This window comes from Coregonus clupeaformis, chromosome 3 (genome assembly GCF_020615455.1).
Source record: "Coregonus clupeaformis isolate EN_2021a chromosome 3, ASM2061545v1, whole genome shotgun sequence".
NCBI classification, from domain to species: Eukaryota; Metazoa; Chordata; class Actinopteri; order Salmoniformes; family Salmonidae; genus Coregonus; species Coregonus clupeaformis.
In genome coordinates this window covers 20,272,122-20,284,295 of record NC_059194.1, presented here as the reverse complement: position 1 = coordinate 20,284,295, position 12,174 = coordinate 20,272,122, and the positions used below count along the sequence as shown (strand labels likewise).

Below are 12,174 nucleotides of genomic sequence, written 5' to 3'. Positions count from 1 at the left end.
ATTTTTTACTATTTTCTACATTGTAGAATAATAGTGACGACATCAAAACTATGAAATAACACATATGGAATCATGTAGTAACCAAAAAAGTGTTAAACAAATCAAAATATACTTTATATTTGAGATTCTTCAAATTGCCACCCTTTGCCTTGATGACAGCTTTGCACACTCTTGCCATTCTCTCAACCAGCTTCATGAGGTAGTCACCTGGAATGCATTTCAATTAACAGGTGTGCCTTCTTAAAAGTTAATTTGTGGTATTTATTTCCTTCTTAATGTGTTTGAGCTAATCAGTTGTGTTGTGACAAGGTAGGGGGGTATACAGAAGATAGCCCTATTTGGTAAAAGACCAAGTCCATATTATGGCAAGAACAGCTCAAATAAGCAAAGAGAAACAACAGTCCATCATTACTTTAAGACAAGAAGGTTAGTCAATACAGAACATTTCAAGAAATTTGATGATGAAACTGGCTCTCATGAGGACCGCCACAGGAATGAAAGACCCAGAGTTACCTCTGCTGCAGAAGATAAGTTCATTAGAGTCACCAGACATTGCAGCTCAAATAAATGCTTCACAGAGTTAAAGTAACAGACACATCTCAACATCAACTGTTCAGAGGAGACTGTATGAATCAGGCCTTCATGGTTGAATTGCTGCAAAGACACCACTACTAAATGACACCAATAAGATGATGAGACTTGCTTGGGCCAAGACACATGAGCAATGGATGTTAGATCGGTGGAAATTTGTCCTTTGGTCTGGAGTCCAAATTTGAGATTTTTGGTTCAAACCGCCACGTCTTTGTGAGATGCGGTGTGGGTGACCAGATGATCTCTGCATGTGTATTTCCCAACGTAAAGCATGGAGGAGGTAGTGTTATGGTGTGGGGGTGCTTTGCAGACATTGTCTGCGATTTATTTAGAATTCAAGGCACACTTAACCAGCATGGCTACCACAGCATTCTGCAGTGATACGCCATCCCATCCGGTTTGGGCTTAGTGGGACTATCATTTGTTTTTCAACAGGACAATGACCCAACACACCTCCAGGCTGTGTAAGGGCTATTTTACCAAGAAGGAGAGTGATGGAGTGCTGCATCCGATTACCTGGCTTCCACAGTCCTCCGTCCTCCGTCCTCCACCAAATTTAGATGGTTTGGGATGAGTTGGAACACAGAGTGAAGGAAAAGCAGCCTACAAGTGCTCAGCATATGTGGGAACTCCTTCAAGACAGTTGGAAAAGCATTCCTGGTTGAGAGAATGCCAAGCATGTGCAAAGCTGTCATCAAGGCAAAGGGTGGCTATTTGAAGAATCTCAAATATAAAATATATTTTGATTTGTTTAACACTTTTTTTGGTTACTACATGATTCCATAATTTTGACGTCTTCACTATAATTCTACAATGTAGAAAATAGTAAAAATAAAGAAAACCCTTGAATGAGGTGTTCTAAAACTTTTGACTGGTAGTGTATATATCATTTTCTTTCATCCTAAAAAACAATTAAAATGTTCCACTTTGACAGAGTATTTTGTGTATATTGTTGACTAAAAAGGACAAATCCATTTTAATCCCAGTTTGTAACACAAAATGTGAAGAAATCCAAGGGGTCTGAATACTTTTGCTGTTCCGTTTAAGATTAGGGAGGACATATTTATTTTAATGGCATGGCCTTATTTCTATTACAGCATATTGGATGACTGTCATTCATATTCCATTCACCCAGTTCAATGTAACATTGATAGGTTTAGGCTACTACATGATACTCAAATTTGCCCTATACCCATCATGAGGTTGCTAAAAACGGAGCCTACAAATGAAAGTTTATAACGTAGGTGCACAGGTTGAGAGACAAATTGTAGTAATCAAGGTGACAGACAGTGACATATTCAATACCACCTTGCACACTCTTGCCTGCATCTAGCGGATCTAGGGTGTAATCATTAGTCCAAACAGTTGCAAACAATTTGCAACTAAAACGAGAGTTTTTATTGGACAAATTCAGGTAGGTCCATCCCGTTTCGATCTGTTTGCTTCCATTTAAGAAATGTTTCACAAAACAGAATTAGCGGAATGAATACACCCCTGATCACAAGCACACAGTTCATTAATTTTTGAGAACCATGAGCCTCCTAAGTTCTGTATTGAAGTCAATGTACCCAGAGGACGGAAAATAGCTGTCCTCTGGCTACACCATGGTGCTACCCTACAGAGTGCTGTTGAGGATACTTTAGACCTTCATTGCAAAACAGTGTTAAAATCAGTTATTTGGTGACATAAAACTATACTAAATATATTCATATCTAAAATATATTGATAACCCCAATACTGACATGACACTCCCCAGTTCCGACAGAGACCATCACTCTCATTGCCATCAGCCAGCATTGCCATCACTCAGCTGACACGTTGAATCAACCGTCTTTGTCCAAGCATCTTTACAGTGCATTTAGTCCATTACAGTGGTGTTTCTTATAGTAAACAAAACTCTTCTCAATCTAGATCTGCACATTCAGAAAGATGTAAATGCAATGTTCCCTGAGCGTTGTCTGGATGGGACAAGTTATTTCTCCCAGTTCTCTTCCCAGATCAGATGACCTTGTTTCCAGAAGCGAGCGGGCACGTTCCCAGCTGATTACAGTCGGACCCTGGTGGGAGTAGGAGCTGGTGATGGGAAAACTTTCAATCAGCTGTGTGCGAGCGCTGCACACACACACAGGGTAAGTTGGACACACTCACACAGAGGAAGACAGACACACACACACACACACACCCACACCCACACCCACACACACACCCAGAGGCACACATCAGGAAAGAGGGAAACCCAGAGATGAGGACTGCTGGGGGGTATAATCAATTCCTGTCAAGTGAAATACTCTGGGTTTATAAACTGATGTACTAAGATGGCGGTGCATTGCCTGTAGCATACACACTATCAACCTCACTTCTGGGTTTCAGGTTAGGACAGAATTGGAGTGGATGTGAGATAAGAGTTGCTTAGTCTTGTAATAATTGACAGTCCTTCACCTCCCTATCTAAAATGTAATGTCTATGCCTCCATCTCAGGAATTGTCAAAAGGGGGCCATCAGTATTTCTATCTAACTTTAACTCCTTATAGTCCCCAGGTAGACAGAACTCATTGTTAAAAATAGAAAAGGTAAAGGGCACCACTACAGCTAAAGATCCTTAATCAGATTCTCCACAGGGGGAGACTGCATCTTATTTTCCCACTGTCTGCTCCCAGCACTTATCCAGGAAGAACAACAGTCTGAACATCTACAAGAGGAATCCCCTACCCTGCCCAATAATAGTCATGCATGCATACATGCATACTACGTAAACATTACACATGACCACAGGCAGACACGTGCACACATGCTCACACTTACACACAGTAATACACAAACACACAGTGGGTAGCGAGAGACTGCTGAAAGTGTCGTCACACTAGCCCCAAGCTACCAGCAGGGTACCAGACGCCCCCTCTCTCATCTCGCCACTACTACTTTTGGCCAATGGGAGCAACTGTGTGTGTGTGTGTGTGTGTGTTTGCACAACTGTGTGTGTGTGTGTCCACGGACTATAGGGCATTCTGGGACAGCCCTGCTCTCATCTAAATGAGGCAGGTCCTCTAATCAGTTCCCTCTTAATGAGATGAACCCCCGTCTATATAGGTCATTATTTCTCTTCAGAGATGGATGACAACAGCTAAACCTCTTGTCAAGTGTATGTGTGTGTGTGTGTGTGTGTGTGTGTGTGTGTGTGTGTGTGTGTGTGTGTGTGTATCCAGGAGGGTCTCTGGCTCAGCCTCATAACAGGATGTCTTGGGGAAGAACAATGGAGCGGACAGTGCCAACAGGAGAACTAAACTGTGCCAGGGGAACCCAGAGGGCCCCTTTCTTCTGACGCACCACCCCAAAAAGCTCACTGCACAGTATTTCTATTCATTAGAGATCCCCATTAGTTCCTTCTAAGGCAGCAGATACTCTTCCTGGGGTCCAGCAACATTAAGGCAGTAATATGCAAAGCACACACACACAGTCGCGCAAGCACACACACACACAGTCGCGCACATACACACACAGTCGCGCACACACACACACACACACGTTAAGCCTTTTCAACCCTCTCAAGACACCCCACTATCTTTTTAGTGTGGATTGGAAGACAACATGCAGAGGATTACCTCAAATGTCCTAGCTTGCCAGGAGCTAACCATACAGAGGACTACCTCAAATGTCCTAGCTTGCCAGGAGCTAACCATACAGAGGACTACCTCAAATGGCCTAGCTAGCCAGGAGCTAACCATCCAAGACAAGGTTTTGGTAGCAATTAAAGCTTAATTTTGTAATCAACCACAACTCAATGACTTGTAAAGTAGGCCAAATTCAATTGTTCCGGAATACCTTGCAGGTCTCTCTGCTTCAGTGGTTTAGATTCACTACTAGGTAGCACATAGAGGATATCTGGTGACTGCGTCGATGCTCACAACCATTTGTTTTCATTAGCATCGATTAAATCATTAATTTCACTGTGCGTCATTAAGGGGCCATAATCGCTGCATGTCAATAAGTTGGACTCTGACAATGTCTAGTGTAAAGGCTTCCGGCAGAGAATATCTACATATGATTTATTAAGAATGGATGTATTAAGAATATGTGCACCTACATACAGATGTACAAGGGTACTTACTAGTAGAGCACTTCATTGGCATCGTGTCTTTCATAGCGCACTGTCTCACACATTATCCTGTAGGAGAGAGGAGAGGAGAGGAGAGGAGAGGAGAGGAGAGGAGAGGAGAGGAGAGGGAGAGGAGAGGAGAGGAGAGGAGAGGAGAGGAGGAGAGGAGAGGAGAGGAGAGGAGAGGAGAGGAGAGGGAGAGGAGAGGAGAGGAGAGGAGAGGAGAGGGAGAGGAGAGGAGAGGAGAGGAGAGGAGAGGAGAGGAGAGGAGAGGAGAGGGAGAGAGAGGAGGGAGAGGAGAGGAGAGGAGAGGAGAGGAGGGAGAGGAGAGGAGAGGAGAGGAGAGGAGAGGGAGAGGAGAGGAGGAGAGGAGAGGAGAGGAGAGGGAGAGGAGAGGAGAGGAGAGGAGAGGAGAGGAGAGGAGAGGGAAGGACAGGAGAGGAGAGGAGAGGAGGAGGGAGGACAGGAGAGGAGAGGGGAGGAGAGGGAGAGGAGAGGAGAGGAGAGGACAGGACAGGAGAGGACAGGAGAGGAGAGGAGAGGGAGAGGAGAGGAGAGGGAGAGGGAGGAGAGGAGAGGAGAGGACAGGACAGGAGAGGAGAGGAGAGGAGAGGGAGAGGAGAGGGAGAGGACAGGAGAGGAGAGGAGAGGAGAGGAGAGGGAGAGGAGAGGAGAGGACAGGAGAGGGGAGAGGAGAGGACAGGACAGGACAGGACAGGAGAGGAGAGGACAGGAGAGGAGAGGAGAGGACAGGAGAGGAGAGGAGAGGACAGGAGAGGAGAGGAGGAGAGGACAGGAGAGGAGAGGAGAGGAGAGGACAGGAGAGGAGAGGGGAGGACAGGAGAGGAGAGGACAGGAGAGGAGAGGAGAGGACAGGAGAGGAGAGGGGAGGACAGGAGAGGAGAGGAGAGGAGAGGACAGGAGAGGAGAGGGGAGGACAGGAGAGGAGAGGAGAGGACAGGAGACAACAACAGTGATAACAAAGTTAGCAAATACAAAATAACAGATGGATGGTTGGGTTCACTAAGTTTAATTTATTGAGTTTGTAGAAGCGCTCTACTAAGTTTACCTTTTTGAGAGGAAGGAAATGTAATTCCAATAAAAGTATTTCAAAAAACACAAACTCCAAAAACAGCCCAGAGTGTTTGACATAAATGTTCCTGTTGCGCAGAACAAGCAGGAGAAAAACAAGTCTCTGAGAACTAGCTATCGCAGAGGAAAACAACATTCCTTTAATATAAAAATAAAAAGCTATGGCCTAATCCCATAGGTAGTGGGATTGTTGCTAAAGGGCTAACATGCTTTTGGACCACAGGCGGTGGGCACATTCTTTGTGAATCAGATGGGCGGGCAGGGGGCTTGTGGTGTGTGTGTATGTGTGTACGTACGTACGCTCACGTGTATGTTCTGTGTGAGTGCCCCTGTGTGTGTGAGCGTGCCTGCCTCTGTGTGTGTGTGTGTGTGTGTATGTGTGTGTGTGTGTGTGTGCGTGCCTGCCTCCGTGTGTGTGTGTGAGAGCGTGCCTGCCTCCGGTGTGTGTGTGTGTGTGTGTGTGTGTGTGTGTGTGTGTGTGTGTGTGTGTGTGAGAGCGTAGAAAGGGGAAGTGAAGGGGTCAAGATGTGGAATGTCCCAGCATGCCTGGGTCATGCGCTCTGGTATTGTTCCCCAGAAGTGTAATCCACATGTATACACACATGGCCTGATGTGAACGTACCCCAGACTAAGAACTGACCAGACACTGAGCTCACTCCTAACTGGTGACTGGCACGCCCTAGTCAAACTGGATGAATCACTGATGTCGCTGGAGACATTTGGAATTGAAATTTCTGGATATGTATTTCAAGATGAGATATAACGTATCATTCAAGATGAGAAGGTGTCACCATCTAATACTAGTTTTAATCCTATCAGGGTTTTGTACAACTGCTAATCACAGATTGTCCATGTAATTATCAAGTATATATTCATGTGTTATTCATGTGTAATTCATTTGATCAATGTAAATCAATGTGGGAGCTCTCACCTCAGCTGGTGTTCTCTGAGGTTAGACAGGGCCTCCATCCCATGCAGATAGGAGTAGACTATCTCCAGGTCCTGTGGGAACAGATGAAACGGTCAGATTATTAGCATTTTAACACTCCGATTTTACAGGGTGCAGGGTGTTGGAATATCATGGGAAAAAGGTCAACATATTAACAACAGTAGACAGATGAAGAATCCGCAGTTCTAAGAGCCAAACAACCCTTCTAAAATGGCCAGTGCTGTCCCTAACACATAGGTATTTGAACTAAATATAAGAGTGGGGAATAAGTAGCCTACTGCCAGGGGAAGAGACAGGAGGTACCACTATAAACTCCTTATTCAGTACCTCCCTTCATCAAGTGACCAATTGCAGTCGCATGTTGTGCTTTGGTCGGTGGCACTCATCCAAGATGGAGGTGAAACAAAGTGTCCATGCAGTCAGCACAGCACAGCCACTGTCCGTGAGTGCACACTGGGGCAGTGACACCGCAGAGGGTACTGAGTCAGTGTGTGTGTGTGTGTGTGTGTGTGTGTGTGTGTGTGTGTGTGTGTGTGTATGTGTATATATATATATATATATATATATATATATATATATATATATATATATATATATATATATATATATATATATTTATTAATGTTGTAAATGGCTATTGTAGCTAGAAATGGCTGATTTTTTTATGGAATATCTACATAGGCGTACAGAGGCCCATTATCAGCAACCATCAGTCCTGTGTTCCAATGGCACGTTGTGTTTGCTAATCCAAGTTTATCATTTTAAAAGGCTAATTGATCATTAGAAAACCCTTTTACAATTATGTTAGCACAGCTGAAAACTGTTGTGCTGATTAAAGAAGCAATAAAACTGGCATTCTTGAGACTAGTTGAGTATCTGGAGCATCAGCAATTGTTGGTTCGATTACAGTCTCAAAATGGCCAGAACAGTGAAGAGGTGACTCCGGGATGCTGACCTTCTAGGCAGAGTTGCAAAGAAAAAGCAATATCTCAGACTGGCCAATAAAAATAAAAAATTAAGATGGGCAGTCTGAGATTTGGCTTTTTCTTTGCAACTCTGCCTAGAAGGTCAGCATCAGAGCAAAAACCAAGCTATGAGGTCAAAGGAATTGTCCGTAGAGCTCCGAGACAGGATTGTGTGGAGGCACAGATCTGGGGATGGGTACCAAACAAATGTCTGCAGCATTGAAAGTCCCCAAGAACACAGTGGCCTCCATCATTCTCAAATGAAAGAAGTTTGGAACCATCAAGACACTTCCTAGAGCTGTCCGCCCGGCCAAACTGAGCAATCGGGGGAGAAGAGCCTTGGTCAGGGATGTGACCAAGAACCCGATAATCACTCTGACAGAGCTCTAGAGTTACTCTGTGGAGATTGGAGAACCTTCCAGAAGGACAACCATCTCTGCAGCACTCCACCAATCAGGCCTTTATGGTAGAGTGGCCAGACGGAAGCCGCTCCTCAGTAAAAGGCACGACAGCCAGCTTGGAGTTTGCCAAAAGGCACCTAAAGACTCTCAGACCATGAGAAACAAGATTCTCTGGTCTGATGAAACCAAGATTGAACTCTTTGGCCTGAATGCCAAGAGTCACGTCTGGAGGAAACCTGGCACAATCCCTACGGTGATGCATTGTGGTGGCAATATCATGCTGTGGGGATGTTTTTCAGCGGCAGGGACTGTGAGACTAGTCAGGATCTAGGCAAAGATAAACGGAGCAAAGTACAGAGAGATCCTTGATGAAAACCTGCTCCAGAGCGCTCAGGACCTCAGACTAGGTCGAAGGTTCACCTTCCAACAGGACAACGACCCTAAGCACACAGCCAAGACAATGCAGGAGTGGCTTCGGGACAAGTCTCTGAATGTCCCTGAGAGGCCCAGCCAGAGCCCGGACTTGAACCTGATCGAACATCTCTGGAGAGACATGAAAACAGCTGTGCAGCAACACTCCCCATCCAACCTGACAGAGCATGAGAGGATCTGCAGAGAAGAATGGGAAAAACTCCCCAAATTCAGGTGTGCCAAGCTTGTAGTATCAAATCGTATTTGTCACATGCACCGAATACAACAGGTCTAGACATTACCTTGAAAAGCTTACTTACAAGCCCTTAACCAACAATGCAGTTCAAGAAATAGAGTTAAGAAAATATAAATAGAATAACGTAAAAAATAAAAAGTAACACAATAAAATTACATACAGTTGAAGTCGGAAGTTTACATACACTTAGGTTGGAGTCATTAAAATTAGTTTTTCAACCACTCCACTAATTTCTTGTTAACAAACTATAGTTTTGGCAAGTCGTTTAGGACATCTACTTTGTGTATGACACAAGTAATTTTTCCAACAATTGTTTACAGACAGATTATTTCACTTATAATTCACCGTATCACAGTTCCAGTGGGTCCGAAGTTTACATACACTTAGTTGACTATGCCTCTAAACAGTTTGGAAATTTCCAGAATTATGTCATGGCTTTAGAAGCTTGTGTTATGCTAATTGTAATCATTTGAGTCAATTGGAGGTGTACCTGTGGATGTATTTCAAGGCCTACCTTCAAACTCAGTGCCTCTTTGCTTGACATCATGGGAAAATCAAAAGAAATCAGCCAAGACCTCAAAAAAAAAAGGGTAGACCTCCACAAGTCTGGTTCATCCTTGGGAGCAATTTCCAAACGCCTGAAGGTACCACATTTATCTGTACAAACAATAGTATGCAAGTATAAACACCATGGGACCACGCAGCCGTCATACCACTCAGGAAGGAGACTCGTTATGTCTCCTAGAGATGAACGTACTTTGGTGCGAAAAGTACAAATCATTCCCAGAACAACAGCAAAGAACCTTGTGAAGATGCTGGAGGAAACAGGTACAAAAGTATCTATATCCACAGTAAAACTAGTCCTATATCGACATAACCTGAAAGGCCGCTCAGCAAGGAAGAAGCCACTGCTCCAAAACCGCCATAAAAAATACAGACTACGGTTTGCAACTGCACATGGGGACAAAGACAGTACTTTTTGGAGAAATGTTCTCTGGTCTGATTAAACAAAAATAGAACTGTTTGGTCATAATGGCCATCGTTATGTTTGGAGGAAAAATGGGGTTGCTTGCAAGCCGAAGAACACCATCCCAACCGTGAAGCACGGGGGTACCAGCATCATGGCATATTATTATTATTATTATTATCATGCTGTGGGGGTGCTTTGCTGCAGGAGGGACTGGTGCACTTCACAAAATAGATGGCATCATGAGGAAGGAAAATTATGTGGATATATTGAAGCAACATCTCAAGACATCAATGTAAATAGTCCTGGTGGCCATTAGATTAAATGTTCAGCAGTCTTATAGCTCGGGGGTAGAAGCTGTTAAGGAGCCTTTTGGACCTAGACTTGGCGCTCCGGTACCACTTGCCATGTGGTAGCAGAGAGAACGGTCTATGACTAGGTTGGCTGGAGTCTGACAATTTTTAGGGCCTTCCTCTGACACCGCCTAGTATATAGGTTCTGGATGGCAGGAAGCTTGGCCCCAGTGATGTATTGGGCTGTACGCACTACCCTCTGTAGCGCCTTACGGTCGGATTCCGAGCTGTTGCCATGGCGGTGATGCAACCGGTCAGGATGCTCTCGATGGTGCAACTGTAGAACTTTGAGGATCTGGAGACCCATGCCAAATCTTTTCAGTCTCCTGAGGGGGAAAAGGTGTTGTCGTGCCCTCTTCACGACTGTCTTGGTGTGTTTGGACCATGGTAGTTTGTTGGTGATGTGGACATCAAGGAACTTGAAACTCTCGACACGCTCCACTACAGCCCCGTCGATGTTAATGGAGGCCTGTTCAGTCCTCCTTTTCCTGTAGTCCACGATCATCTCCTTTGTCTTGCTCACATTGAGGGAGAGGTTGTTGTCCTGGCACCTCCCTGCCAGGTCTCTGACCTCCTCCCTATAGGCTGTCTCAGCAAACTTAATGATGGTGTTGGAGTCTTTCTTGGCCATGCAGTCATGGGTGAACTAAGGAGGGGACTAAGCACGCAAACCTGAGGGGCCCCGGTGTTGAGGATCAGCGTTGCAGATGGGTTGTTGCCTACCCTTACCACCCGGGGGGGCCCGTCAGGAAGTCCAGGATCCAGTTGCAGAGGGAGGTGTTTAGTCGCAGGGTCCTTAGCTTAGTGATGAGCTTTGTGGGCACTATGGTGTTGAAAGCTGAGCTGTAGTCAATGAACAGCCTTCTTATACCCAACAAGACTCGAGGCTGTAATCGCTGCCAAAGTAAAGAGTCTGAATCCTTTTGTAAATGTAATATTTCAGTTTATTTTTAATAAATTAGCAAACATTTCTAAAAACCTGTTTTTGCTTTGTCATTATGGGGTATTGTGTGAAGATTGATGAGGGGAAAAAAACAATTGAATCAATTTTTGAATAAGGCTGTAACCTAACAAAATGTGGAAAAAGTAAAGGAGTCTGAATACTTTCCGAATGCACTGTATGGAGAGACAAACATACTGTATGTAAAGACCGACATACAGACATTTAGACAGACACACCTCCTCTGCCATTCTGGCAACATCCTACACCCTCACAGAGCCCCAAAGAAAATGTCTGTGAGAAGCACCTTATCTAAGAAATATTTATTTTAGAGACCAAAAAGAAAACAGGACGGGTGGTGCTTCCCCTCATTTGTCTTGACTTTGTCAGCTGACACCAAGCTCTGGGCTCTGAGACCGTCTGACACCAAGGGGGAATGAATGGAGAGGTCAACCCGGTTTGAAGCACCTCAGGTTAGATGGAGAAAGGGGAGGGAGTGTTTGGTTAAAATGACCCGCGAGTCATACCAAAGCGAGAGTTACTACAAACACAAGAACATAGATCAAACACACAACGTTGTACAGTTATTATTGGAACAATCACACATATGAATGTGTGCACATTGAACAGACAAGGTCTATAGGCTATTATGCAAAGCTGGAATTGCTAATAGGATATCAAAGAATGCCCTATATCCCCTCAAAATACACTAGATGCATGCAATACAAAACACTGTTTAGACAATTGGCTGTTAGTTGAATTAAAACTAAAAAACTAAACTAGGTTGGCCTTCAAAGCTCCATAGACTGGGTTACCTCGCCCCATGTTACATCATGCAGTGATATCCCCAGCCTAATTGTAGCCTTATGTTCTGTTCTCACATCACTCACTGTTTTGTATACTGTGTGGACCTGATAATTCTGCATGGAGACTGGCTGGGCTCTGGCACCATCTACTGTACAAGGACAGCACAGGCCAATTCATTTGGGATTTATCATAATAAAATGGCACAGTACATTAAAACAAACTATCCAGCAAGCTGAAATGAATAGAAATTGATAACACCAAAATAAGATGTATTGACATTCTTATAGTTGTCAAAGATGCTATACAATGATTTTAAGCAAGACAAATACCATCTTTGGAAGGGATAATC

At 44.3% G+C, this 12,174-nt stretch overlaps 1 protein-coding gene across 3 annotated transcripts in view; it reads right to left on the bottom strand.

The window, feature by feature from the left end:
* Positions 1 to 12,174, bottom strand: part of LOC121541384 (rap guanine nucleotide exchange factor 2) — a 148,830-nt gene that overhangs the window by 95,661 nt on the left and 40,995 nt on the right. For all 3 annotated transcript variants that reach the window (XM_041850364.2, XM_041850370.2, XM_041850380.2), the window contains exons 2-3: positions 6,708 to 6,778; positions 4,697 to 4,753 (exon numbers count right to left, since the gene is read on the bottom strand). In XM_041850364.2, the coding sequence (XP_041706298.1) occupies positions 4,697 to 4,753; positions 6,708 to 6,778 (128 nt within the window). The remainder of the gene's footprint in view (positions 1 to 4,696; positions 4,754 to 6,707; positions 6,779 to 12,174) is intronic.